The sequence below is a fragment of the Siphateles boraxobius genome, unplaced genomic scaffold, assembly GCF_051911475.1.
Source record: "Siphateles boraxobius isolate OS27281-9 unplaced genomic scaffold, OSU_SipBor_1 13, whole genome shotgun sequence".
NCBI lineage: Eukaryota > Metazoa > Chordata > Actinopteri > Cypriniformes > Leuciscidae > Siphateles > Siphateles boraxobius.
In genome coordinates this window covers 13,643,798-13,671,630 of record NW_027508733.1, presented here as the reverse complement: position 1 = coordinate 13,671,630, position 27,833 = coordinate 13,643,798, and the positions used below count along the sequence as shown (strand labels likewise).

The window sequence follows — 27,833 nt, the reverse complement described above, 5'->3', positions numbered from 1 at the left end:
CAGGCATGACGGCGTAACATTACAATTAAAATGTAAGACTATAGAAAAAATGACAGACGTTAGCTTCAGTAAAGTTATAGCTTCATTCATTGAGAGCAGGCGGGTAATTCATCGACCGGAAGTTGAAGCCGTCCGCGTGCCGCCATCTTGTAGCAGAATTTCACTTGTGTTTGCATTTCATTGACTCCCATTCATTTTGGCGTCACTTTGACAGCAAATAACTTTACATCTGAGGCGTTTAAAGACTCCATTTGTCCAATATTTATTTCTAAAGAAACACGACAATGTATAAAGGGCTCCATTACCTTCTATGTTACATTATGAAACATAGTTTTTGTAAAAATAGGCTACCGATTGCGTCATAACCACTCGACTCTCTGTCGCACAGTAGAGAAATTACCGTACAGACAGGAGGAGAAGCTCGCAGGCAATCGGGGGGACTTACTGGCGTTACATTTTAAAATAAATGCTATACAAAATAATTATTCCGAATACTTACTCCTGCTCACTCACGCCAAAGAACTCTTTGCTCAAGCTCGCTGTCTCTGCAAGATTAACATGGGCTGTTTGCACGCACAGCTACTAGAGAATTTACATCTGTCAGACAGGTTGCTCACGTCATCAAGCTTAGTTTGAGTCGGTTTGAGTCTGCGTGTCCGGAACGGAAGTACTAAAAAATTGCTAAAAATGGGCTTCACTTGTCTCAATTGAGTTCCAATGAGATGGCTCTTTCCAGTTCTTATACTGTCTATGATCAGTGGCGTCATGCCCATTCAAAGTGCGCACGTGCCCCCTCAGATTTTTCATCCATGATAATTTTTTTGTCACAACTTTATTCCTATTATGCTCCATAATTACCAGAGCCTATAACAACTCACATGTATTCTTCTGGATGTGTAATAAATCGGTCAGCATCAGCCCGCCCCTTTTTCCTAATATGGTGTCTGTGTATATCAAATCTAGAGGCTACGCGCGTATCGCTCTAGAATCTTTGCTGTGTATGTTCAAGCAACTCACTCGTCTCGCACGTTGAGCTTGCAATGTTTTACAGATGGTCTTGAAGTGGTAAGTCGGCAAAGCAACAAATCGGCATTGAATTAGTTATCGGATGATATTAAAAGGTACTGGGATTACTAATGTAATGTTACATATTACATTTGATTTGATTACTTTTTTACATTTCTGTCAAATATTAACCATTTTCTAATAAACGGGGTAGTGTTAACCTTATTCAGCACTGAAATCTGTCAAACTTCTTTCAAAGTCCTTCATCACATATTAATATTAAAATAACTTAATTTCAGAGTGAAAGTGAAAGTGACACGTGATGGCTAAGTATGGTAACCCATACTTGGAATTTGACCTCTACATTTAACCCATCCAAGTAAGTGACCACACATTAGGAGCAGAGTGGTGAGTAGAAGAGCACCACAAAGTCAGACCTCAGCACCTTTATGTACCTTTAATGTAAGATTGTTCTTAGGTCACATACCAATTTAAAATCATAACATAAAAACTGCAATGGTACTGTTTTTAAAATCATGTGTAGTAGGCCTAAGTGTACAAGTGTGTGTGTGTGTGTGTGTAAACATGCTTTAATGAAGTAGACTTCAAAAGCTTTTGAATTTGAGCTTACAGTTCTTTCATCAACCTGTCTTTTACATAAACTTACAAAATAGATACTTTAACTTAGTCCTCAGATAGAGGAGGGTTGCTGCTAGCTCCGTTAAGGTATTCTGTCCCTCCCAAATTGCATTGAAATGGTATGTTTAGCAGCCAGAATTTAAAAATTTTCAGGGGGAGAAACCCCCTGACCCCTCCTAACATGATCCATATCACCCGTCAGAAAACAATTGCAACGTCTCAGATTGTGCCCCCCAAGAATTTTGGCTTGCATGAAGCCCCTGTCTATGATTGAGAGAAAGGGTATGACGTAATATGTGACCCTTTTGGGTTTGTAGTCTTTGTAATTATGTATTTTCACAGTCTTATACCTCAAAAGTTTTACATCAAACTGCGACTTTCTTGACTTTCAAATGTATCTTTTAAATTGACAAACATCATATGTGTAATTCGGGGCACAATTCAAACGAGATAAAAATATTTGTTGTCTCTACAATATTTTACAGAGTTAAGGTCCCATGGTGGTCAACCTGAAGGGGAGGGACTTTGGCTCTCTAGGCCTACAGACTCTCTCAATGGGCGTGGGGGGGGGGGGGGGGGGGGGGGATTAGGACAATTCCAACAAATAAGTAAACAATAGGTACAACAAATAAGTAAAATTGTATTATATTATACACTATATAAGCCGTCATCGTTAAGTATATTTCAAATAATAATAAAATGAATGATGTATTTGATTTTACTTATTTTGGCAATACAAGTTAAATATCCCCATTGACCAAAAAGTAAACATTCATATTGACCGATCACCCCCATGTATCTGCATGAAATGGTTTGGTCCTGCCTTAGCGTGAGCGGTCTTTTGCAGTCAGTCGAGTCGATGCGATATAAACAACGAGACCACAATGTTGCATTGTTAAAAGAAAATCTGGTTTTCCAAAAAGAAAAGAGAGAGGGAAGACAGAAGAAAGGGTGTCAATCTGTAACCCAGTTTTTTCCCAAGAAAGGTGGGTAGCCTTTAGTCTGTGAGTTGTCCATAGTGAAATAAGCTAGCTAGCTGCAGGCTAGTGTTAGCCTACATTTCTTTACCATTTAATCAGTGCAATGAAACGTTTAGCAAGATATTCATATTAAATCATTGTCCATGCCTGTTTTAGCAGACTTAACACGAGCCAGCAGCACCCCAGTCTCCCCATAACTGCACCCCTCCCATTTAAAAAATAAAATTAAGATTTTTTTTAATAACCCATTAAACCATGACTTCTGGCAAGTTTTGTGGATAGAAATGGACATACAAATTTCATTTATGTTATCCTGTAGACATTTTGAACATTAAAATCCAATTTGTTGAGATTAATCGCATTTCCCCCAAACGTGTAATCAGCAATATTTGAATGTAGAATCACTAATTAAATTAAACAACACACAAAAAAGGGGGAAAAAGAAAAATGTTCAAACAAATTGGACAGAAAATAGCCCTATATTAAAATATAAAACATCAATTATTCTTCATTCAGTTCTATGCAACATACTCAAATTTAACAGATTTATTTTTGACTAATTATCAAAATATAGTATAGTCATACAAGCTATTATTACCAGAGCATGTGATCAGAGCAGGTCATTTTACCATTGTTGGCCACCAGCTCAGCAAACAGAAGTCTACTATTGAGAAATTTCACGTTATTTGAGCGGACTTTGGTTTTCCAGCGCATGATCGGTAGCCTACATGATTGGAGCGTTTGGGCCGTTAACCACAGAGCAGAACGCGCAGCGCAAACATGGAGCGGAACATTGAGCAGAGAGCGCAGTGCGCCGACACACACACACAGACACACTCACAAACACGGAACGGAGAGCGCGGCGCAAACATGGAGCGGAAAAGACCCGCACGTGAAGTTACTTTACAAGCTGCACGCGAGTGAAACCTGATCGCCGAACACTGAGGGGCGGGAAGGCTTATTTTCCATAGACAGTAAAAAAAATGGACACAGGGGGTAACTTAAACGGAGAAAAGTGCGTACCGCTTTCTCCTTTCCACAAGCGCTTGATTGCTCTCCCGTCGCGTCTGTGATTGCTATGCAACCATGAACAGAGGCGCGCCTGAAAACGAGCGTACTGCGTCGCTTCTATTGAGCGCGCTTGCCGTGCACCCACATTTGAAATATTTGCATGTGAATGTGAACGGCCCCTTATGGCAACGTGACATTAGCCTACACAGACAGCAACATAATGTCGGATCAGATCCGGCCCACATCTGGTACACGTGAATTCCACATGGCCCAGATGTGGGCCGGATCTGGGCCGACATTATGTTGCTGTTTGTGTAATCAAAATATTTCCATTTGTGGCTTTTTCCTCCTTTCTTGTCAACAAGTGGATTCAAATGATAACTTACAAAGGATTAAATTCATTACAATTATGGATATTATACGCGGGGTGCGAGGGCTTTGATAACCTCTCTCTTTTTTGACCATACATGTGTTTGCAACCCTGAATAATTAAATAATCAAATTTACAATAACTGTTAGTAAAACGGTAATATATATCTACTAGGCCTATATCTTAACTCAAATTATCTGTTTCGACCACAAAATCTAATAATAAAGTGAAATGTCTGCTGATGATCCTGTAAGGCTTGTGTTGTTATGTGTCACTCTTAAAGTGTAAATTGCAGGTTACATTTTTCACGAAGATAATGCAATGTGCTTATTAAACATAAAGATAAGAACCGCCCACCATTGTTTTTTATGTTTTTTATACCAAAATGCAGAATATAACATGAAAAGTTGGTACTTTTTACAGTGGTTTTAAGCACGCCCCCTCCCTTCCACTAGGCTGGGCGTGACGTCATAACAGGGACTCCAAGCCTAGAGTTACCGTTAGTCTAACGGCAAGTAACAAAAATGGTGAACTATTGTGTTTGTGCGGGATGTACAAATACTTCTAATACGGGAGAGAGGCTCCACAAGTTCCGCAAGGACAAACGGCTGATTCGTGCCTGGGTGAAGTTTGTGGCTACGAAGCGAGCTGATTTTAGTAGAAACGTTTTTTAGATTCAGTAGTGATTAATTAAATTACTGAATGGTAAACATACTAGGGATGCTAACCGATCACCGTTTTACCGATGGTTGACCGTCTCAACGTTAACCGATCAAAGTTGTCGGTAGTCGGTTAAAAAAAAAAAAGATCTCTAAATTAGGCTATTATAGACAGTGGACTAAACGCTACTACAGTTAGCCATCTTATTCCAAGATATTTTTGTGTGAAGTGAACAAATCCCTCACACTCAATTTTTCATAACTCGCCTGTTTGTACTTAATAAACCAATAAAACATTTGGCGTGAGGTCACAGCGTTTGGGTTTGCGCGCTCACAAGGTTTGCGAAAAGTAAAGGCTACACCCTAAAACACTGGAGGTTAGAGCCAGGGCAGACGACACGATGAAGCGGTCAAAGAAACGTAGTGTGTGGGACCATTTCACAAAAAAGAATGACACAGTAAGTTGCAATTTGTGTGATACAGTGCTTAAATACAGTAGTAATACTGTAGAAATACATTACATCTACATTTCAGTGGTAACAGATAAGGTGATGATGATCATCATCTTTCTTTATTATTGTTAGCACTAACGTTACCTCAAACTAAGTGGAGTCTCTTCGGAGCTGTAATTTTCTTAAATGAGACTCTGCAATGTTTCAAATGAGCTTCTAACGCTAGACTAACGCCTTTATTTTCAACGCGATCACCTTGTACCCAAAGCATTTCGAAACTAAGGAGCCATTTGTCCTCCGATTACATACAATCTCCTCGGCGTCGCGTTTGCGGGACTCATGTTTCGCGCTGTAGGGGATTTTAAAAAAGTGACGTGAGTGGAAGCGCGGCGCCGGGGCAGTGTGTGTGTGTGTGTGTGTGTGTGTGTGTGTGTGTGTGAGCGGGAGGCAGAGAGAGATGCGACAGAGTTGCGAAATTGCAGGCGCGGCTCGAAATGGCTGTTATTTCAAATAGCGTGGCATATTTTAAACTAATCGGTTAACCGGTTTCAACCGGCTAATGAGGCTCGGTGGTCGGTCAAGAAAATGTTTAGTTTTCGACATCCCTAAAACATACTCGTGTGTGCTGGCTTCAAGAGGACCGTGATCCTGCCTGAAATGAGAGTAAGCTATGCGCAAAACAAACGGGTTCAGGCAGCATGCGTCAAAACCCGGATGCTGCGTAAGGCACGTCAGATTTGCCGGTCGCGGGTCGAGCTGCTCCATTAAACTCCAAAACACGTTCACCTCACAACAGCACATACTCTCCACTGCTGATTCCATTGGGTGGCATAGCCCACACAAACACCTGTCAAACACAGCGATAGGGACATCGATCTATTTTTTTCTTTCTGACAATGAGCATTGTTAATTAGTTGCGTTTTAGCACAGGCAATATCGCGTTCTGTCAACAGATGCCAGCAAAAGCGCCATTGTGCCTGTGCAGTTTGTGCATCTCTACAGCTCTGATTAGGACCACTAACACCATGTAAGTAAATAATGTCTTCAGTTGTTGTCCCTTCTTGCTATTCTACATGACGGCAAGATTTTGAAAAGACTTTAGCTTGTTTCCTAATGTTATCCGGGCTAGCACCAGGCTAACCTAGGCTAGCTCTAGCTACTCACCAGGAAACCTGGCCAACCCTCCACTAATTTTCCTCACACCAAGCATTAATAACTCTTTGAGGGCCACGATTTCTGACAATTGCCTCTAGGGGTGGGAATCTCTAGGCACCTCACGATTCGATTCGATTACGATTCAGAGGCCTGCGATTCGATTCTAAAGCGATTATCGATTATCTGAATCTTTTGTGTGTGTGTGTGTGTGTGTGAATATAAATACTTTGCTTTAAAAGTACAAAGTAATGACCCATAAAGAATTAACGTACAATATATTTTATTAACATTGCAAAGAACCAACAGGAAAATAAATGTGTGCCTGAACAAGCAGCATACTTGTAGTAAATTAATAATATAACAACAACAGGTGTTCTGACGATTCATGCTACCCATCGAGATGTGCTACTTACTGGTGCATGTGCAGACTCATTTTTCTTCTGCTTACCACGCCCATAAATCTATGCATCCTTGCTGTGGAGACTTGTTGGAAACTTTGACAGGTCAAATATGAATATTTGATGATAATTTTTACTTTTCACACCGTTTTAAAAATAAAAACAGTACATTATACTGTACTCTTAACTTCGAATTTTATTATAATTTTATTTCATATAAAAATATCATTTTTACTTGTTATATCAAATGTGATAATTGCTAGTTCATTTAAAATATCAAAATATGCTCCCCATACACTTACCCTGATTAAAATGAAATAAACAATGTTATAATATTGTGAGATTTACACCATTATGGAAACAATAGAGAATGAATCAACATTATCTATGATCGATTCGCGTTTGGGTAGCATTTTTCGACAAGGCAGCAGAAATCGTCTGAACACCGGTACAGCCCAGAGCCATAGAGAGAAACGGCTCTGGTACAGCCGAGTGTTTTTCCTCCTCTGGGTGGAAACGTGTCATATGGCTTCTCATATTTGTCGTGTTGCCGAAATATTTTAGTTTTATTCTACAAAGCTTACAACTAGTGTGGCTCTTGTCCAGCTCCTTTCCCCCTTCAACTTCATAGAAGCCAAAATATTTCCACACGTCAGCTTTTAACGAGGAGGGTGTTTGGATTTCGCGCTCAGCCATCGCGTCTCTGTTATGTGCGCACGCCACAGACAGACGGTCTTGGCACTGCACTTCCGCGCTTCAGAGTTCCGTCTTTTGCGTTCCGTCAATATTACGTCATTATAAATAGGCTACATATCTAAAAAAAAAAAAAAAAAAATTTTTTTTTGAAAATCGATTTTTGACATTTTTGAATCGATTCAGAATCGTCCACGTCCGCATCGCGATGCATCTAAGAATCGATTTTTTCACCCACCCCTAATTTCCTCCCCTCTCTCACGCCTGACTGGTTCAAAATTGTAGGGCTGTGGTCCATCAAGAATTTGATGGTTTCCCACCTCTTCAGTCTCCCAGTCGTTCTCCATAGTCAAACCGCAAACAGTAGGAATCTAGCAGAGTACGGGTTGCTACTCCCTGTTATGACGTCATCACCCAGTTACGGTAAAAAACATGCTACCTTTGAAGAAACCCCAATAAATGTTATTTTAACGCATTTTAAGACAGAAATTTTTAAATATATATATATTGAGCACTTTAATTAACACATTAATTGATTGTGGTGGTTAACCTGCAATTTACACTTTAACAGCTACTGTAATGCCTCAACATTTCATATCAATTCTTGGTTTCACCTCATTCATTTTGCTGATGTTTTCAGATCACCTGTGAATTGCTACTTAACGCTCAATGCAATGAGCATTAAGCATTTGCTCCTCCAGCAATTCTCCCGCTAAAACAATTCACCAGTGAAGCTCCTTCCACAAGAATTTACCAATAAATGCTGGAAGATTTTCATCAGTCTTCACTCTTCAAGTGAAGTAGAACAGCAACAACATCAGGTGTGATCCAGAATCCTGCAAAATGAAACCTGGAGATACTGAAGAACAAAGAGGTTGGTGTTTATCCTTGATTCTTTATTAATGATGCTGAAGAACATTAAGATTATAAAACTTAAAGCAGTTACGCAAGCTGTAAAATATATTATTACGGTAGCCAACAACAATCAGGACACGGAACAATCTGGATCTTTTTGTTTTCAATAAATGTTAAGTGAAAGGAGGTTTGAGAAACGTTCATATTGTCAACAGCAAGAGATTAGACAAAGCTTTATCTGAGCTGTTTATTTTACATTTCTTTTTATAAGTTTTTTTTTTTTTTGCAAGGGTTTCAAGCATACATTTTTTAAAGCTACTTTTTAAACTAATTTTCTCTTAAATTATATGTTCATCATAGTTATAGGAGGAGTTTACTTACAGTAATTTTGGTAACACTGAATTGCACATGAACACATGAATGCAGTCAACGTTTTTTATTGATTATTTTCTTATCTTCCCACCATACTGTAGAAAGGGTCAAAATCCAGCCTGGTCTCAATGTTAATATGTAGGAATTAATAAGCCTAATTTAAAGGTACAAACATACTTTTTTTGTACATTTGGATAGATGCGGAAACTTTCAGTATGGACATTTTGGCAAGATTTAAATGTAAAAACTGGTTGTTAGAAGGCAGCTGCATGACTCTGAGATGGTGAACAGGATCATGGCTGAACTAAACAGTATTTCCACTTGCCGTTGTGCAGCATTAACTACAGTTAAAATGACTGAGTGGGAGGACTTCCGGTTTGACGTCGGTAATGGCGGTAGCATATAGTAACAGCTCCCCGATTAAAGTTTTAAAATACCCCTTTTCTCAGATTGGAAACATCAAAATTAGGATATTATAGGAAGGGGGTAGGATCATGACAAGAGGGAAAGCAAGGAAAACTGGAAACAACACTGGAAATATGGGAGACGTCGAAAATCAGTCGGGACTAGCAATGAAGCCAACGTTAGTCGAGGACGAAGCTTGCAAAGCCACGAGCAAAGCAGATGAGCTAATACAGCAGAATACATCTAAAAAGATGGCAACTCTGGACTTTGTGCTGCAAGAGCTCAGAGATTTTCGCAGTGAGAATGGGGACAGCCTCAAAGTAATTCGGGAGGACATTCAAAAGATAGATAGCAGGATTGATGAGGCTGAGCGGCGCATAATGGAGTCAGAAGACCGGATTCAAAATATCGAGGATGCCACTTTGGAACTTTTGGAGTTACAAAATCAAGTTTTAGCTAAATTGACGGATCAAGAGGATCACGACTATGCACCAGAGATTTTGAAATAGCGGAAAAAATACGCGGAGGCAAAGAAAGTGCTCAGGGATAAGAAGATACGTTTCCAAACGGCATTTCCAGCACGTCTCCGGGTATTTTATGATGGTGGGACATGCACGTATGATTCAGCAGAGGAGGCCACGAAAGATATGGCGAACAGGGGCTACCAAGTGATGGTCGTGGAGCCCACGGAGGACGTGATAGAAAGATTAAGAGAATGACGTGGTGCTGTGACCGATCTGCAAACGATGGACAACAGGCGGATGCTAGACCGGGGTACAAGCAGTGACTGCAGGCTTTTAGAAGGACGCCGGAGGCAAATGACTGATCCAGAGGTTTCCAGATGTTTCCAGGACTTCTTTTTTTTTCTTTCTTTTTCTCTCAGTATTTCAAGGTGAGATGTAGAAGAAGAACTCCCTCAATTTAAGGTGCAATTGTCGGGACTGTATTCTCCGAGATGTTGTTATGGTATGTACTTTGTGTTAGATTCTGGTTGCAGCGATGGCCCCCTGGCCATTTTGGCCAGAGGCTATCCCTCCGAGTCTAAATGGCTCAGATGTGGTTGAGAGAAAGACCTTAATAGTGGAAGTCCTTTTGTTTTTGTTTTGTGATTTGGGAAAAAAACTGTTTTAGAGCAGGTTCTGTTAGGCTCATGGTTGTGTTTTTTTTTTATGGTGGCATAGGGGGTGGACTGGGGATAGTAATGAGAACAATTAGACCTAAAATATGGCTATACAAAAAAAATTAATTAAGGTGGTTTCCTATAACGTGAATGGTGTTCTCAACCCAATTAAAAGAAGTAAAATTCTAAGTAAAATGAAGAAAGATAGGGCGGGGATAGTTTTCCTGCAGGAAACCCATCTGACAGAAAAAGAACATGAAAAACTAAAGGGAAATGGCTATAACCAGGTATATGCTGCTTCATATAAATCAGGTCATAGGAGAGGGGTAGCGGTTTTAACATCGAATCAAATCCCATTTCAAAAACAGTCAGTGATAAGCGATAAAGATGAAAGATATGTCTGGGTTAAAGGACGAGTAGAGGGAGTGTTAATTAGTCTTCTGAATATATGTGCACCCCCTGGCTCAGATTGGACTTTTTATAGACAATTGTTTGATTTGATGGCATCTGAGGGGGAGGGGGTGTTAATCGCAGGAGGGGATTTGAACCAAAGCCTGGACCCTCTATTAGACACCTCAGGGAGGGGAGTAAAAAACAAAAGGGATTCCAAATCAAATTCGAGATATGATGGGGGAATTAGGTATCATTGATGTATGGAGGGAATTGAATCCTACAACCAAGGACTACACTTTTTACTCATCTCTGCACAAAGTATTGTAAGGACCGTCCATTGGCCCAATGACGGAATCCAACGGCCTGGCGAAGGTTTAAAGCGTGTATGTCTTTTCAGCGATCCAGTGAAGTTCACTTAATTTATTGGAATTTAGTTTTAGTATTACTTTAGCTCTCGTGTTTCTGATTAGAAAATAATCATAAATATTGATTATGAATTAATTTAAATCTTTGATTATTCTGGGCATCTCATAATTTCAAAAAAAATCAGTTCTTACAATATACTCAAGAATAGATTACATCCTAATGTACAATAAAGATAGAAATATGGTGGGGAATTGTGAGATAGGGGTGGCTGACTTATCTGATCATAGTCCGTTTTATGCAACTTTGGCTTTGACATCTGAAAAAAGAACAACATTCTGGAGACTTAATGCCAGTATATTAAAAAGAAACATTAAGGAAGAATTAGAATCGGAAATTCAAAGATGTTTGGAGAACGATAATGGGGAAGTGTCCCCACCAGTACTATGGGACGCGTGTAAGACGGCGTTAAAAGGAAAATAATTGCCAAGTCTGCTTATTTAAAAAAAGTTACTGTTCACAAAACAACGGTATTATGTAACAGGTAGTAAATCAACAAAATGATTGGCATATAAATTGAGAAAGCAGTAGGCCAGAAGTAATATATACAGTATATATAAGATAAGGGACTCTCACAATAAAATAATAAGGCATAAGACAGAGGATATACAAAAATATTTTGAATTGTATTATACACAACTTTACGACCAACCATTCATTGATAATAAAGCAGACATAGAAACCTTTTTAGATACACTTTCATTGCCTAAGGTATCAGACAAACAAAATTCATGCCTGATATCAGATTACAGCTCAGGAAATAAACTCTGCGATTTCAAAACTCAAAGTGAATAAGTCTCCGGGAACAGATGGATACTCCTCAGAATGGTACAAGTTGTTCAGGGAATCATTAATCCCAATGTTAGAAAAAAACGTTTGATTGGGTGTTAAAGAAGGGGGAAATACCATACTCGTGGCGGGAAGCCATAATTTCTGTAATCCCTAAAGAAGGCAAGGACGAATTGGACTGTTCCAGCTATAGACCTATTGGTGTCCTGAATCAGGACTATAGACTTTTCACTGCAATACTGGCTATACGTATTGAAAAAATCTTAACGGGTATTATTCAGTTGGTCCAGACGGGATTTATTAAAGAAAGACAAACGCAAGATAACATAAGAAGGGCTTTACATGTGATGCAGCATATTAAAGAAAACCATACTGAAGCAGTGTTTATGGGAATGGATGCAGAGAAAGCGTTTGACTCTGTCAGGTGGGATTTCCTTTATTGTGTGTTACATTTTTTTTACTTCCATGATATAATAATTAGGACAATACAAGCCTTGTATACTGACCCAACAGCTAGGTTTAAGATTAATGTGAGTTTATCCAATTCTATTTCATTAAGGCGTGGATGTAAGCAGGGTTGTTCGGCTAGCCCCCTTCTCTTCGCAATTTTTTTGGAACCACTTAGCCAATCCATAAAACAAAAAGCACAAATACAAGGCATAGAGATAAAGGGGACATGTCAGAAGCTTGCACTTTTCACGGATGATGTTCTAATATTTTTGTCTAGTCCTGATACATCCTTGCCAGCGCTTATTTCAGAATTTGCAAAGTTTGGACAAATGTCCGGCTACAAAATAATTGTACAGAAAACACAAGTCTTCACTTTCAATTATATCCCCTCTGAAGCTGTTAAAGAAAATTACGAAATTAAGTGGAATTTAAAATCATTGAAATATCTTGGAATTAATTTAACAAAAGATATTAGCCAATTGAAACCAGTATACTATGACCCATTATAATCAAAAATAAAAGAAGACATTGCTAGGTGGAATTTAATTCCCTTTATGACTCTTACATCTAGAGTTGAGGTGGTCGAAATCAATGTTAGGGTAGGGGGGTCATTTTGTTCTGGGGGAAAAATATGTAGGACGAGATAAAAAATATGTATTATATGACCAAATGTGTATTTATGTTTTGCAACATCATTAAAAAAAAAAAAAAAAAAAAATATATATATATATAAAATGACGTGCTCATTAATTTGTGGCGTGTGGTTGTGGTGATTTTATGGGAGTTACGGCTATTTACGACAGTGCAAGTATACCACAGCGACTCTAGGGGTTGCTGTTTCACAAAAACACAATTGCTGCATAGTGTGCCTTTAAAGGGTTATTTCACCCAAAAATGAAAATTGTGTCATTAATGACTCACCCTCATGTTGTTCCAAGCCCGTAAGACCTCCGTTCATCTTCGGAACACAGATTAAGATATTTTAGATTCAGTCCGAGAGCTTTTTGTCCCTCCATTGAAAATCTATGTACGGTATACTGTCCTTGTCAAGAAAGGAAATAAAGACATCATCAAAGTAGTCCATGTGACCTCAGTGGGTTAGTTAGAATTTTTTTAAGCATCGAAAATACATTTTGTTCCAAAAATAACAAAAACGACGACTTTATTCAGCATTGTATTGTCTTCCGGTTCTGTTGTGGATCCGCTTTTATTGACACTGCTGACGTAAGACGAGCTGACGTGTGTCTGGTGCGCCAGAGCTTCGTTTACAGTCTGAGGGAGACGCACTCTGTAAACAAAACAATCTTTGCAAACATGTCTAAGGATTTCGACACAGGGGAAGACTTGCATTTTTTTTAACCAGACATATTTATTTGAACCCGAATACACGGACGCACCAGATAACACGTCAGCAGCGTCTTACAGAAGCAGCGTCACTGGCCTCTTAGACGCGGATTGACATCAGAACCAGAAGAGAATACAATGCTGAATAAAGTCATCGTTTTTGTTATTTTTGGAACAAAATGTATTCTCGATGCTTCAAAAAATTCTAACTAACCCCCTGAGGTCACGTGGACTACTTTGATGATGTATTTATTGCCTTTCTGGACAAGGACAGTATACCGCACATAGATTTTCAATGGAGGGACAGAAAACTCTCGGACTGAATCTAAAATATCTTAAACTGTGTTCTGAAGATGAACGGAGGTCTTACGGGCTTGGAACGACATGAGGTTGAGTCATTAATGACATCATTTTCATTTTTGGGTGAACTAACCCTTTAAGGTTTTAGAGTGTAGTCTTTACTATTATGCAATCCTTAAAAGTGAAATTCATATTAAACTCCATTTAATAAATGTGACTGAAAACATAATTGATATGAGAATTAAATACAATAGAATCAATTTGTGCCAATGCCAAAAATGTAATATTCATAAATAAGAATTTGTACATCTGCTAATTTGTTCATGCAAATAATAATAATTTACGTTTTAGTGCTGTCAGTGTCAATACATCTCAATATTCTTTGTTTCAGTGTGTGTGAAAATGTAAGTTAATGTACATGTGGTAGAACCATATTTTATATAGAAATACACACGCATACTCATGAGATCTCTTTGTAGAATTATGTCTCTTCCAATGCTAATTCTAATTGTAAAATTGTGAAAAATTATGCACCCATTGTATTTTTCGTTTTCTGTTAAGTTTATGTTAGATGGAGTTGGTCAAAATTATTTAATAGCTCTCACTACAAAAATATCAGATTTGTTCCCACTAACCAACATTTAAAAAATTGTTTGGAGAATGGAGGGATGGATGAAAATTTATGTTTTTACTTTTCTATTAGACCTAAAGGCAGATAACAAGGAGAGTGAAGAGGAGGAACATCATGATGAGAAAAATGGAGAAAAATCTTTTTCCTCACAAACAGCAAGGAATTTTTTGACAAAATCTTTCACCAGCTCTCATCGTGGGAAGAAAAAAAAGTTATGCAAAAAAAGTTGTAAACATCACATGAAAGTTCACACTGGAAAGAAGCTGCACAAATGTGACCAGTGTGGGAAGCGTTTCACACAAAAAGTAAGTCTTACGAGGCACAAGCAAATCCACACTGGAGAGAAACTGCACACATGTGATCAATGTGGGAAGAGTTTCACACACAAAGAAACCCTTATTAATCACTTGAAAATCCACACCGGAGAGAAACCACACATATGTAAGCAGTGCGGGAATAGTTTCACACACAAAGGTTCCCTTAAAGAACACATGAAAATCCACACTGGAGAGAAGCCGTACACATGTGATCAGTGTGGGAAGAGTTTCAAATACAAACAAACCCTTAATGATCACAAGAAAAGCCACACTGGAGAGAAGCCGAACAAATGTGATCAGTGTGGGAAGTGTTTTGCACGAAAAGGAAACCTTAAGAAACACATGAAGATCCACACTGGAGAGAAGCCGTACAAATGTGATCAGTGCGAGAAGAGTTTTGCATATTCAGGCAGTCTTAAATTACATCAACGTTGTCATTCAGGAGAAAGACCATATTATTGTGATCAGTGTGGAAAATTGTTAATTTCAGCATCGTCCCTGAAGAGCCACATGAAAGTTCATTCAAATGAGAAGCCTCACGTGTGTTCTTTGTGTGGAAAGAGTTTTAGGCGGCGGAGTAATTTAACATCACACCAGAAAATACACAGTGGTGTGAAGAAGGATTATATGTGCGTATAGTGGGAAGACTTTTATTAGAAATGTTGAACTCAAACGGCACCAGCGAATTCACACTGGAGAAAAACCTTACAAGTGTTCACACTGTGACAAGAGATTCATTTGGTCAGGTGAACTGAAAACAAATGTGAGGATCCACACCGGAGAGAAGCCTTGTGAATGTGATCAATGTGGGAAGAGTTTCACACATAAAGGAAACCTAGGATTCAAATGAAAACCCACACTGGAGAGAATCTGCACACATGTGATCACTGCGGGAACAGTTTCCCAGTAAAATCAAGGCTGATCAGACACCTGGAAATCCACAGAGATACTCCACAGTGATCAGTGTGGGATCAGTTTCACACGAAAAGGAGCCCTTAAATTAGAGTGGGCATGAGGACCTGCATACTCAAAAAAGAAAGCATAAATCAATTGCTGCTATTGAAAACTCTCCAACTCATGCTGAATGGGTGTAACATGGGAAGCTAAAGCACAAAGAATTGACAACAATTTACTGCTTGGTAAATTGTACATGCATTTTTTACATCATTTTGTGCAGATGTAAGTTATAATAATACATTTTCTATAGGATGCATTTGGTTGAGGTAATTAACCTGTTAAGTGCTTGAGTTTTGCTCTTCAGCTTCATCTTGACATTATTGACTATGATTGGGTTTTTTGAAACAATCGTATATTTTCTTTTCAAAAACATTGATGATGCATTATTAATAATTAGCAATGTTCCTTTCCTCATCATATTTTTGTCAACAGAATGTTTTTTATTAACAATGTTTAATCATTTTCATGAGTCATGGAAATTAAACATCTTTTCTACTGCAGTCATACAAAACCACAAAATGTTATTGCGGCTGGTTCTTCAAAGCTTGCTGAAAAGATAGTTGGCTACACATCTGCATTGATGCGTGTTGTAGTAGCGTGTCGTCTAATACTCACACGTTTATTTTATTGTTTTTAATTTTGGGAGGAGTAAAATTTACAAATGTGGTTTCAACAACCATCTGCATTCACATTTGTCTCGTTTTATTTGGAATGAGTCTCAGACCACTTCCTGATGTGGTCTGAGTGATCGGATTTAAAATCCATCTTAAAAGTGTTTCAGAGGGCATTTACACCTGGTCTTTACACAATCGGATAGCCATCCATTCAAAGAAATAGCACAAAGTGATCAGGTGTTAACAGGCCCATTGACATACATACACTGTTTTTTTTTTTTAAATGTTCTCACACAGAAAGGAAGCAGAAAAACTGTATAAAGACGAGTGTGATTTGTATTTGCTCTGATGTATTGCTGTTTTTTATTCATCGCAAATTGTAAGAAACAATAAAATTATAGAGCAGTTTTATACTCTTTTAAGCAGTTTTCTGGACTCAAAGTAATGTTTCTAACTCAAACACTAAAGTGAGGTCTGTGCTGATGGTCCTCTAGCTTGTTTCATGAGTGCCACTGTTAACAGTTGCTGATTTCATGTCAATAGTTCCTGTTTTCACCTCATTCATTATGCTGATGTCTTTAAACATCTGCATAATGCCACTGTAAACCACCACTTTATGCTTGTTTCATAGGTTTCAATGGATGAAACAAACTACACCATTACCATTTTTGAAATCTACATGATATAAATCTCTTAACAGCATTTTTCATTATAGTTTTTGATAAACTGTTTCATGCAAAACTGAATTTGTTTATGCTTCTGATTAATTATTTTATATTATTCTTTTTATTACATAATTTTTATAATTGGAAATGAAATATTTTAACTATTTTGAATACTTGGTTCTTCTATTTCTTTTATCTGTTCATATGACACATAACAGTATAAAAAAGTTTATATTAAATCGACCAACAAACAAAATAAAAATATATAGAATGAATTTGTAACTAACAATCCATCTATGAAAATAGAAACAAAAAATGTAATGCAGTTTTAAAAATATTAGCAGTGCTGCTGTTCCTACCACAGAACTCGAAGCTCCTCCCACGGCAATTCAACAGTGAAGCTCCTCCCACATGCAGTTCGCATATAAATGCTGGAATGTTCCCATCAAGTGAAGAAGACAATTGAACATTGAGAACATGAGTGATCCAGAGCCCTGCAAGATGGAAGATGAAGATACTAAAGAACAAAGAGGTTGGTGTTAATTCTTGATCCATCATTTATGATTAAGGGTATAGTTCATCCAAAAATTAAAATTAGTCCATGGTTTACTCACCCTGAAGCCATCCTAGGTGTACATGACATTCCTCTTTCAGACGAATACAATCAGAGTTATATATATTTTTAAAAATGTCCTGGCTCTTCCAAGCGTGATAACCTGTAGGTAAAATCTAGAGCCTGAAACTGAAGAATTTCCATGCAATCTTTTGTAAAAAAAAAAAAAAAAAGATCAGTGAAAAGAGTTTTTTCTAAATATTATCTGAGCTATTTTATTTACATTTATTTTATATCTGGTTCAGAATTTTTGCAACTGTGTTACTAAAGTTTTGAATGTGTAAATTAAGCAAAACCTAATTTAACTGGTAAATGTTTTTCTATTGTTTCAGTTTACAAGTTATAAGTAACCAGAAGTTATTTTTCTGAAATTTTGGTAACAGGTTTGATAAATGCATTTAAATAAAAAACTACAGTTTGTGTAAAAGCTTTTTTGTTAAAACTAATATATCTGAGAGATTTTGTTGGAAACATGGGACTTGTGCCAATAATTTATTTTTTAAAATAAGAACTTGATAATCAATGTGCCCAATTCATGGAAAGTTCCAATGACATATAATTGATATCATTTTGATATTCAAAATTCATCGTACCATTGTATTGTAGTTGTGTTCTGGTGTTATGTTAGTCCTCACTTCCTCATTTTTTTTTTTTTACAGATATTGTTGAAGATTTTATTATTTCAGATAATAAGTAATATAGCTATATATGTGTATACTATCATTTCCTCTGTGAGTGACTTTTGGGGGCTTAAAGGAAGGCTGATGCAACAGAGAATGCTATTTCAGTAAAAGTCACATGGCACAAACTATTTCTCAAAATAATCTATAGAATGCATTACCATATTTGGTACAAGGAAGTGTGTATATATGTTAGCTGGACACTTTTTCTGGAGGCGTTGTTCTGCAGAAGGGCACTCGGCTTTGTCTAATTAATAAACTCAAAGATCTCTGAAGTCATTTCCCTGAAAAGAAAGAATTAAACCACAACAATATACTTGTCAAACTTTTTTATTATTATTTCAGACTTAATGGAACAGAACAAGGAGATTGAAAAACTGAGCAAAGGAGAGGAGAAACATCATGTCAAAACTGGAGAAAAATCTTTGAGGAGAGCCAAAAATTTTTGCCTACATTGTGAAAAGAGATTCCCAAACAACGAAAGTCTTAAAATTCACATGAACATCCACACTGGAGAGAAGTTGTACACATGTGATCAGTGTGGGAAGAGTTTCACACGAAAAGGAAACCTTAATAAACACACGAAGATCCACACTGGAGAGAGGCACACATGTGATCAGTGTGGGAAAAGTTTCACACGAAAAGAGCACCTGAATGATCACATTAAAATCCACACTGGAGAGAAGCCACACACATGTGATCAGTGTGGGAAGAGTTTCACACGAAAACAGCAACTTAATGATCACATTAAAATCCACACTGGAGAGAAGCCACACACATGTGATCAATGTGGGAAGAGTTACATACACACAAAAAACCTTGAGTATCACATGAGAATCCACACTGGAGAGAAGCAGTACACATGTGATCAGTGCGGGAAGAGTTTCACACAAAAAAGATACCTTAATGATCACATTAAAATCCACACTGGAGAGAAGCCGCACACATGTGGTCAATGTGGGAAGAGTTACATACACAAAAAAAACCTTGAGTATCACATGAGAATCCACACTGGAGAGAAGCTGTACACATGTGATCAGTGTGGAAAGAGTTTCACACACGCCATCAATTTTAAATCACATCTGCTTTCTCACTCTGGAGAAAGACCATTTTACTGTGATCAGTGCGGAAAAACATATTTTTCATCATTTTCCCTGAAGAACCACTTGAAAGTTCACACAGAGAAGACTCACATGTGTTCTTTGTGTGGAAAGAGTTTTAGTCGGCCGAGTGCTTTAAAATCACACCAGAAAATACACAGTGGTGTGAAGAATCATGTGTGCTTTGATTGTGGGAAGACTTTTATTACAGATCATGCAGTGAAACTGCACCAGAGAATTCACACTGGAGAAAAACCTTACAAGTGTTCACATTGTGACAAGAGATTCAGTTTGTCAGGAAATCTGAAAGAACACAAGATGATCCACACTGGAGAGAAACCACACACGTGTGATCAGTGTGGGAAAGGTTTCACACGAAAAGGACGCCTTAATATTCACAGGAAAAAACATAATAGAGACAAGCCACACATGTAAGAACTCACATTGTCATTCTGGACAAAGACAGTACTTTTTTTGCATTATCCCAGAAGAACCACATAAAAGTTCATGTAAGAATTGAGAAATTAGGAAATGCTTGAAGTGCGACCAGACCCTGAGAGAACAAAAGGACCTCTCTGGAAATTAACATTTAAACTCACCATTTGTGAGACAAAGTCTCACCTCAGAACACATTTCTCCCCCTCTTCCCCACTCCCCCTCTCACATGCTGAAACCACATGTAAATACCCCCAAGAAAATGTGTAATTTAATGTGAATGATTACCACAGAGTATCTTTCATGTTTGGTATCATTTAAAATGTCACAGTGCGACTGGTACAAATGTCTCATTTCAGCATAATTAAAACAAAAGGTAATAAGGTTTTTAAGAGTTTATGGATAACTGACTTACAAAGGAAGGTGGTCTCTCAAGCAAATGGTCACACAACCCCAAAAGGTGCAACCTCTGAATGCAAATTTCTTTTGTTAGTACATGTTTCCATGTGAAAGGTTTGTCTATATAATGAAATGCAGCAGGAAGTTCGGGGCCCTTTTCTGTTTTTCAGATTGGCCCATGAGGCTGAGAGTGAGAGCTCTCAGCCTCATGTATTTCTTAATGTTGGGTTTGCATCTTCTTGCTTCCAGAGTATTTGATGTTTTGTATCGATTATCTTTGAATTGATTATGAAATTGGCATTATACATACAGGTATACCTGACATAATAAATTGTTACATTTGATTATTCTAACTGACATTGACATTATTTTCATTGAAGAGTTAAACGGAATAGTCAAACATTTGCTCATAATTAATGATCCACATATATCATTAAAAACCTTTTCATTTATGGAGTCAAATGAAATAGCGAGAGAATACATATTCAAATGTATTGCATTTAATCAAAAAATATTTTGCCTCGAGAAAAGGACAGTAACTCCACCTGTCCGCTTGATCCTATTCCCACTAACCTACTTCAAGCCATTTCATCCTCGGTTGTACCCACACTCACACACATCATAAACACCTCTCTTCACACGGGTACCTTTCCCACAGCATTTAAGCAGGCTCGTGTAACCTCACTGCTTAAGAAACCCACTCTAATCCAGCACATCTGGAGAATTACAGACCGGTATCTCTCCTTCCATTCGTCGCGTAAACACTTGAACGAGTTGTTTTCAACCAGATCTCTTCCTTCCTTACACAGAACAACCTCTTGGACAACAATCAATCTGGTTTCAAAAGTGGACACTCAACTGAGACTGCCCTGCTCTCAGTAATTGAAGCTCTGAGACTGGCAAGAGCAGCCTCCAAATCCTCAGTTCTCATCCTGCTCGATCTGTCGGCTGCCTTTGACACAGTTAACCACCAGATTCTCCTGTCAATCCTAAAGATGAAGGGCATCTCGGGAACCACACTCCAATGGTTCAAGTCTTAACTCTCAGGTAGGTCCTTTAGGGTATCGTGGAGGGGTGAGGTGTCTAAGACACAACATCTAGCTACTGGAGTGCCTCAGGGCTCAGTGCTGGGACCGCTTCTCTTCTCCATCTACATGACATCACTAGGATCTGTGATTCATAAACATGGCTTTTCCTATCACTGCTACGATGATGACACACAACTCTACCTCTCATTCCAGCTCGACGATCCGACGGTAGCTGCCCGCATCTCAGCCTGCCTGACAGACATTTCTGGCTGGATGAAGGACCACCACCTTCAACTAAACCTTGCAAAGACAGAGCTACTCGTGGTCCCGGCCAACCCAACACTTCACCACAACTTTCAAAGATTCACCACAACCATTCAGCTAGATTCGTCATCCATAACTCCATCTAGGTCAGCCAGGAACCTTGGTGTGATAATTGATGATCAATTGAACTTCACAGACCACATTGCTAGAACTGCCCGGTCATGTAGATTTGCCTTGTACAACATTAGGAGGATCAGGCCCTTCCTATCAGAACATGCTACTCAACTCCTTGTCCAAGCGCTTGTTTTATCCAGACTTGACTATTGTAACGCTCTCCTGGCTGGTCTTCCAACTTGCACAGTCAAACCTCTGCCACTGATCCAGAACGCCGCAGCCAGAGTAGTCTTTAACGAGCTGAAAAGGGCACACGTCACTCCTCTCCTCACAAAATTGCACTGGTTGCCAGCTGCCGCTTGCATCAAATTCAAGTCACTGACGTTTGCCTACAGAACAACCACTGGTTCTGCTCCCTTTTACTTTAACTCTTTACTTCAGACTTACGTGCCATCCAGAAACTTGTGCTCTGCAAGTGAATGACGTCTTGTGGTCCCATCTCAAAGAAGCACACAATCTCTTTCTCTGACCTTTACCATGACTGTTCCCTGCTGGTGGAATGATCTGCCTATCTCAACCAGAGCGGCTGAGACCATAGTCACTTTTAAGAAACGGCTGAAGACGCTCTTTTTTTCGACAGCACTCGATCCAGCAATACTAACACTTTCTCTACTACTCTATTCTATTCTGTTCTATAAAAATAAATAAATAAGGTTCTGCATTAGATTAAACTGAGAAGGGTCATAGCACTTGCATTTTGTGCATGCTGGGTGCCAACATAGATCAGAATGCCCAGCATGCATTGCAGCATGAATAAATTATGCAGTTGTCCTATTGTTGTCTTCAATTCCAAATCTTACTGTTTGCTCTTTTTTTTTGCTGTTGTTTGACTTTTTAGTAGCTTCTTTGAGATGCTCAGTGTTTATGTTCATCTGAATAAAAAAAAGGTTGATTTTCACCATTCAAATCAAATCAAATCAAAATTTATTTTTTATAGAGCCTTACAACAGCTAAAAGGTGCACAAGGCGCTTTCCAGTAAAAGCATCAATAGACAACAGAAAAAACAAAACAAAACACAAATATCAGCCAGAGTCAGAGATTACATGTTAAAAGCTTGTCTAAACAGATGTGTTTTTAACTGCGATTTAAAAGCACTCAATACGGTGATGCTTCGTAGGAGTGTTGGTAAAGCATTACACAGTTTAGGGCCCTGGACAGCAAATGACCGGCCTCCAAACTTTTTATATTTAAATTTGGGAATGACCAGATAGGTGTGTTCAGATGAGCGGAGAGTTCTGGGTACTAAATCGGCGAGGTAGACTGCAAACTGAGGTGTTAGAGGACCAAAACTGAAAGAACTATTGGGTGAGTCAGGGCTGAACAGGATGTACTCCGTCTTTCCTTCATTCAAATGAAGGAAATTCTGGGAAAGCCACTGCTTAATGTCCCTAAGGCAGTTATAGACGGGGTCCAGCGCAGAACGATTGTTCAGAATCACAGGAAGGTAGAACTGGAGGTCGTCTGCATAGAAATGAAAGTGAACGTTATGATTGGAGATGAGTTGTCCAAGTGGCAGCATATAGAGAGAGAACAGAACAGGACCGAGAATGGATCCTTGAGGCACACCGGATGACAGAGGGGCAGATGAGGAGGAAAAGTCGTCGAGCATTACTGAAAAAGTTCTGTTAGTGAGATATGAGGAGAACCAATTTAGCATTGCGCCCTGCAAACCAACAAAATGTTGAAGACGGGAGATGAGGATGGAATGATCCACGGTGTCAAATGCAGCGGTAAGGTCCAGTAGTACCAAAACCACAGAGCTTTTACTATCCGGAGCTCCAAGAATGTCATCATGGACCCTCAGTAACGCTGAGACAGTGCTATGTCTGGACCTGAAACCGGGCTGAAATTGATCACTAATGACGTGCAGTTGTAGGTGAGACTGAAGCTGGGAGAAAACAAGCTTCTCCATCAACTTAAACAGAAGTGACAGATGAGATATTGGACGAAAATTGGACAGTATGGTGGGATCTAGGTTTGGGTTTTTAAGCAGCGGTCTAACAATAGCATGTTTGAGAGCAGTGGGAACAGTCCCCAAACTTAGACAGCTGTTTATGCAGGTGACGAGAAAAGGACCTACGATGTCAATAGCCTCTTTCAAAATCCTGGCAGGAACAGCGTCTAGAGGACAGGTGGTAGGCTTCAACTCATGGACAGCTTTTTTGAGGTCCTCCAGAGTAACTGCATCAAAGTTCTCCAGCATGCATTGCGTCGCTCGGGAGGAAAAGACAACAGCAGGAGCTTGTGTGATAGTTTGCCTAACAGACGAAACCTTGTCCAAAAAGTGTTGTTTGAATGCATTGCACGTTTTTTCTGATACATCATTCAAAACAACCTATCCTTCTTCCTTCTTCCATTTTCACACAAACATGACAAAGTTTATATTTATTTATTTTATTTTATTTTTTTCAGTTATTGCTGCATAAAAATATGTTTCTCAACGTTAAATGAATTTGCATATACACAAATATATCTTCCAATTACCTAGGAACAGTACAAAACAGTAGGCCTATTAGCGAAATAAATGGAATGAGAGAGCTTTAAATTCTTAATAGTTCACTTTTTACCAGCCAAATATTTTTTCTCCTTACCTGTAGGTAACCTTCACCTAGCTTAAATGGTGTGAGGTGATTAGCAAATGTCCTCTTCATCAATTTTTTAAGGAATTGTTAAAAATGTGGTTAAAGTTGTTTATCTGCTTGCTACTTGATGTCATTTTGAACGGTTATTCGTACCCATTCAAAACGTTCGACAAGATTAACATCCATGTTTACCTAGTTATATGTTTGACATCTGTGGCAAATACTTGTCTTTGTGTTGATAATCCAATATTATAACAAGAGATACCAATCTTTCATTTGAAAGTCACATGTCTAGTATCTGTAAAACCGCATTTTTCCATCTTAGAAATATATCAAAATTACATCATATGCTATCTTAGACAAATGCAGAACAATTAGTTCATGCATTCATGACATCAAGGCTATTATTGTAATGCTCTACTGGGTGGTTGCTCCACACGCTTAATAAACAAACTACAGCTAGTTCAAAACGCAGCAGCTCGAGTTCTTACCAGAACCAGGAAGTATAACGATGTTATTAGCCCAGGTCGGTCAACACTGTATTGGCTACCTATTAAATATCGTATACATTTTAAAATACTGCTGATTACTTACAAAGCACTAAATGGTTTAGCTCCGCAGTACTTGAGCGAGCTCTTAATGCATTATCACGTCTATTGCGATCTCAAAATTCTGGCCAGTTGATAATACCTAGAATAACATTTGAACTCCCCATGTGCACTATCGAGACGAAAGTCTCACCTCCGAGTCTCCTAATCTACATTTCATTTCCTCTTCCCTCACCCTCTCTCTCTTATGCTCAGATCACATGAATTCATCCAAGAAAATATATAGTTTAATATGAATGATTATCACCGAGTATTATACATGTTTGGTATCATTTGAAATGTCTAAGTGCAACTGGTACAAATGTCTCATTCCCAGATAAGTAAAACAAAAGGTAATAAGGTTTTTAAGAGTTTAGAGATAACTGGCACACAAAGGAAGGTGGTCTCCTGGCAAATGGTCTCACACCCCCCATTTTTTGATTGCATTTAATCAAAAAATACTTTGCCTCGAGAAAAAGACAGTAACACGTTAGAGACCTTCCGCGCTGGTCGGATACAGGCTTTGGGCCGATCGAGTGTGAGTTTACACTATTTAGCACCAAAACTTTGGAACATTCTTCCTAACATTGTCCGGGAAGCAGACACACTCTGTCAGTTCAAAGCTAGACTAAAAACACATCTCTTTTTGACCTAGCATACACATAACACATTATAGACTTTTATAATTCAATGTAAGGCTGCTTAGAATAGGTCAGCCGGAACCGGGAACCCTTCCCATAAATTCTGATGTACTTGTTACTTACATCATAAGAAGAATGGCGTCTACGCTAATATTAGTCTCTCTGTTTATCCCGAGGTTTACTGCAGTCCGCCGGATCCAGGCCATATACAGATCTGACGGAGGACCTGCGCCTGGACGCGACGACAGCGCAGTTCTAAAGTGTCAACTAGTCTCTCCCCTGTGAAGGCCTCCTTTCCTCCCTTTACCTCTGTACAGATAAAGCGTTGTTGGGATAATTCTGGTTCATGTGGCTACGTGGAAGCGATACAAATTCTGTATTATAAATGTTTAATGCCTGACAAGTAGTTTGTTGAGGGTCGATTTGTAGAGAAGGAATATACACCTGCGCACATATTCAAACGTGCATACCTATAGACTGAACTGAACTCGTAATACGCATGTGCACGCCATCGTTTTCACAGGTTCGCGTTTTAAAGTTTGCGTAGAGAGAACTTAAAGAGTTTTCTGTTAAAACAGTGTTGTGTTAGCGGCCTCTAAGTTTATAACTAATGATCATTGTGCCGGAAGTAAATCAATCAAAACTAACTTTAGCTGGACACATTTACATTTACATTTAGTCATTTAGCAGACGCTTTTATCCAAAGCGACTTACATCTGAGGACTAAAGCAAGCGAGTCATCGTGAAGAGGGAAGAACGACGCAAGAAGTGCTCAAAATACAAAGTTCAGGCATTGCTCAGAGTAGCAAAAGCCAGACAAGGGAAGATTTAAAAGGGAAGGAAAGATTAAAAAGAGAAGATTTTTGTTTTATTTTTTTATGTTAAGTACTCACGGAAGAGATGAGTTTTCAGTCGTCTTTTGAATGCTGTCAGGGATTCTGCATTACGGACGAGGGTGGGGAGATCATTCCACCAGCATAGAACCGTGAATGAGAATGTTCTGGAGAGTGATTTAGTGCCTCGCTGTGATGGCACCACGAGCCGTCGCTCCTTGGCCGATCGTAGGCTTCTGGTAGGGACGTAGACTTGTAGTTGGGAGTGAAAGTAGGACGGAGCTGAGTCTGTGGTAGATCTGTAAGTAAGCGTCAAAGCTTTGAATTTGATGCGAGCAGCGAGTGGTAGCCAATGCAGTGAGATGAACAGAGGAATGATGTGAGCCCTTTTGGGCTCGTTGAAGACAAGGCGGGCTGCAGCATTCTGGATCATTTGTAGAGGTTTAGTAACACATGATGGAAGTCCAGCTAGAAGAGCATTGCAGTAATCAAGCCTAGAAATAACCAGGGCCTGGACGAGAAGTTGTGTTGCATGCTCAGTTAGGAAAGGCCTGATCTTCCTGATGTTATACATTGCAAACCTGCATGATCGAGCTATCTTTGTAATGTGGTCTGTGAAGGTCAGCTGGTCATCAAATATTACTCCAAGATTTGGACAATAACTTTATCCTAGAGCTGCTATAAAGCCAAAACCCTCTCTTTTACTTGAATTTCCTATTATCACGGTAAAGCCGCTTTGGAACAATCTACATGATTAAAAGCGCTATAAATGAAGATGACTTAGAGATTTCTACCTGCGTCGTTGATTGGAGTTGTGGATTCCAATCAACTGCCATTTATACAATATGGCATTCAGCAGACTGTAATGATGAGTTTCCAAAGGTAGACATTACAATGTAATGTCAACATTACAAATATAGTAAAGTTTTTCATATTTTTTGTTAGAACAATAATAATAATAATAATACACATTTATAATGCTATACTTTTTACCTTGGCAGTAAAAATCTGATTAAAACTGCCGCAAGGATATTTCAGTGGCTGTGATTTTTTTTAAACATAATTCTCTCTTCTGACTATAGTTTATTTCTCTATTTTTTCCTCCTTTTAGAATGTCATCGAAAATCTTTAATGGATTTGACCTTTTCTGTTCGTGGAGTGAGTAGTTCCTGGAGTGAGTAGTTATACATTGTTGTCATCTGACGACTATCGCTTATGAGATTCTCTGAAATGTGGAAAAGGTCTATTGATCTTCCATTGAAGGTAAAAAACACTAGTGATGGTAATGCATGGTTTTCAATATGAAATAATGTTAGCAAGTCGTTAGACTTTCTCCCTATTGAAAAAATAAATAATAAAAACAATCAGCTTAGGTACAAAATTATCCACAGGCAAACCGCCAAACAATCTACCTACAAACCTATTTCCAACTTTAAAATGTGAGCTGATATTCCTTAACTTTGACTTTTAAAAATGAATGACAAAAACAACAATGGTTC

General features: G+C 38.6%; 2 protein-coding genes across 2 annotated transcripts; both read left to right on the top strand.

Annotated features, from left to right (window-relative positions):
- The first annotated feature begins 2,467 nt into the window (after window positions 1-2,467).
- LOC143735435 (uncharacterized) lies at window positions 2,468-20,577 on the top strand. The gene is made up of 4 exons (XM_077225593.1): window positions 2,468-2,630; window positions 8,003-8,236; window positions 17,362-17,529; window positions 18,636-20,577. Exons 3-4 carry the CDS (start codon window positions 17,475-17,477, stop codon window positions 19,823-19,825), a joined length of 1,245 nt encoding a protein of 414 aa, XP_077081708.1. The 5' UTR covers window positions 2,468-2,630; window positions 8,003-8,236; window positions 17,362-17,474; the 3' UTR covers window positions 19,826-20,577.
- Window positions 14,378-16,759, top strand: LOC143735456 (uncharacterized). Its single transcript, XM_077225633.1, has one exon. The coding sequence runs from the start codon at window positions 14,474-14,476 to the stop codon at window positions 15,398-15,400; it is 927 nt and encodes a 308-aa protein (XP_077081748.1). The 5' UTR covers window positions 14,378-14,473; the 3' UTR covers window positions 15,401-16,759.
- Window positions 20,578-27,833: the final 7,256 nt, after the last annotated feature.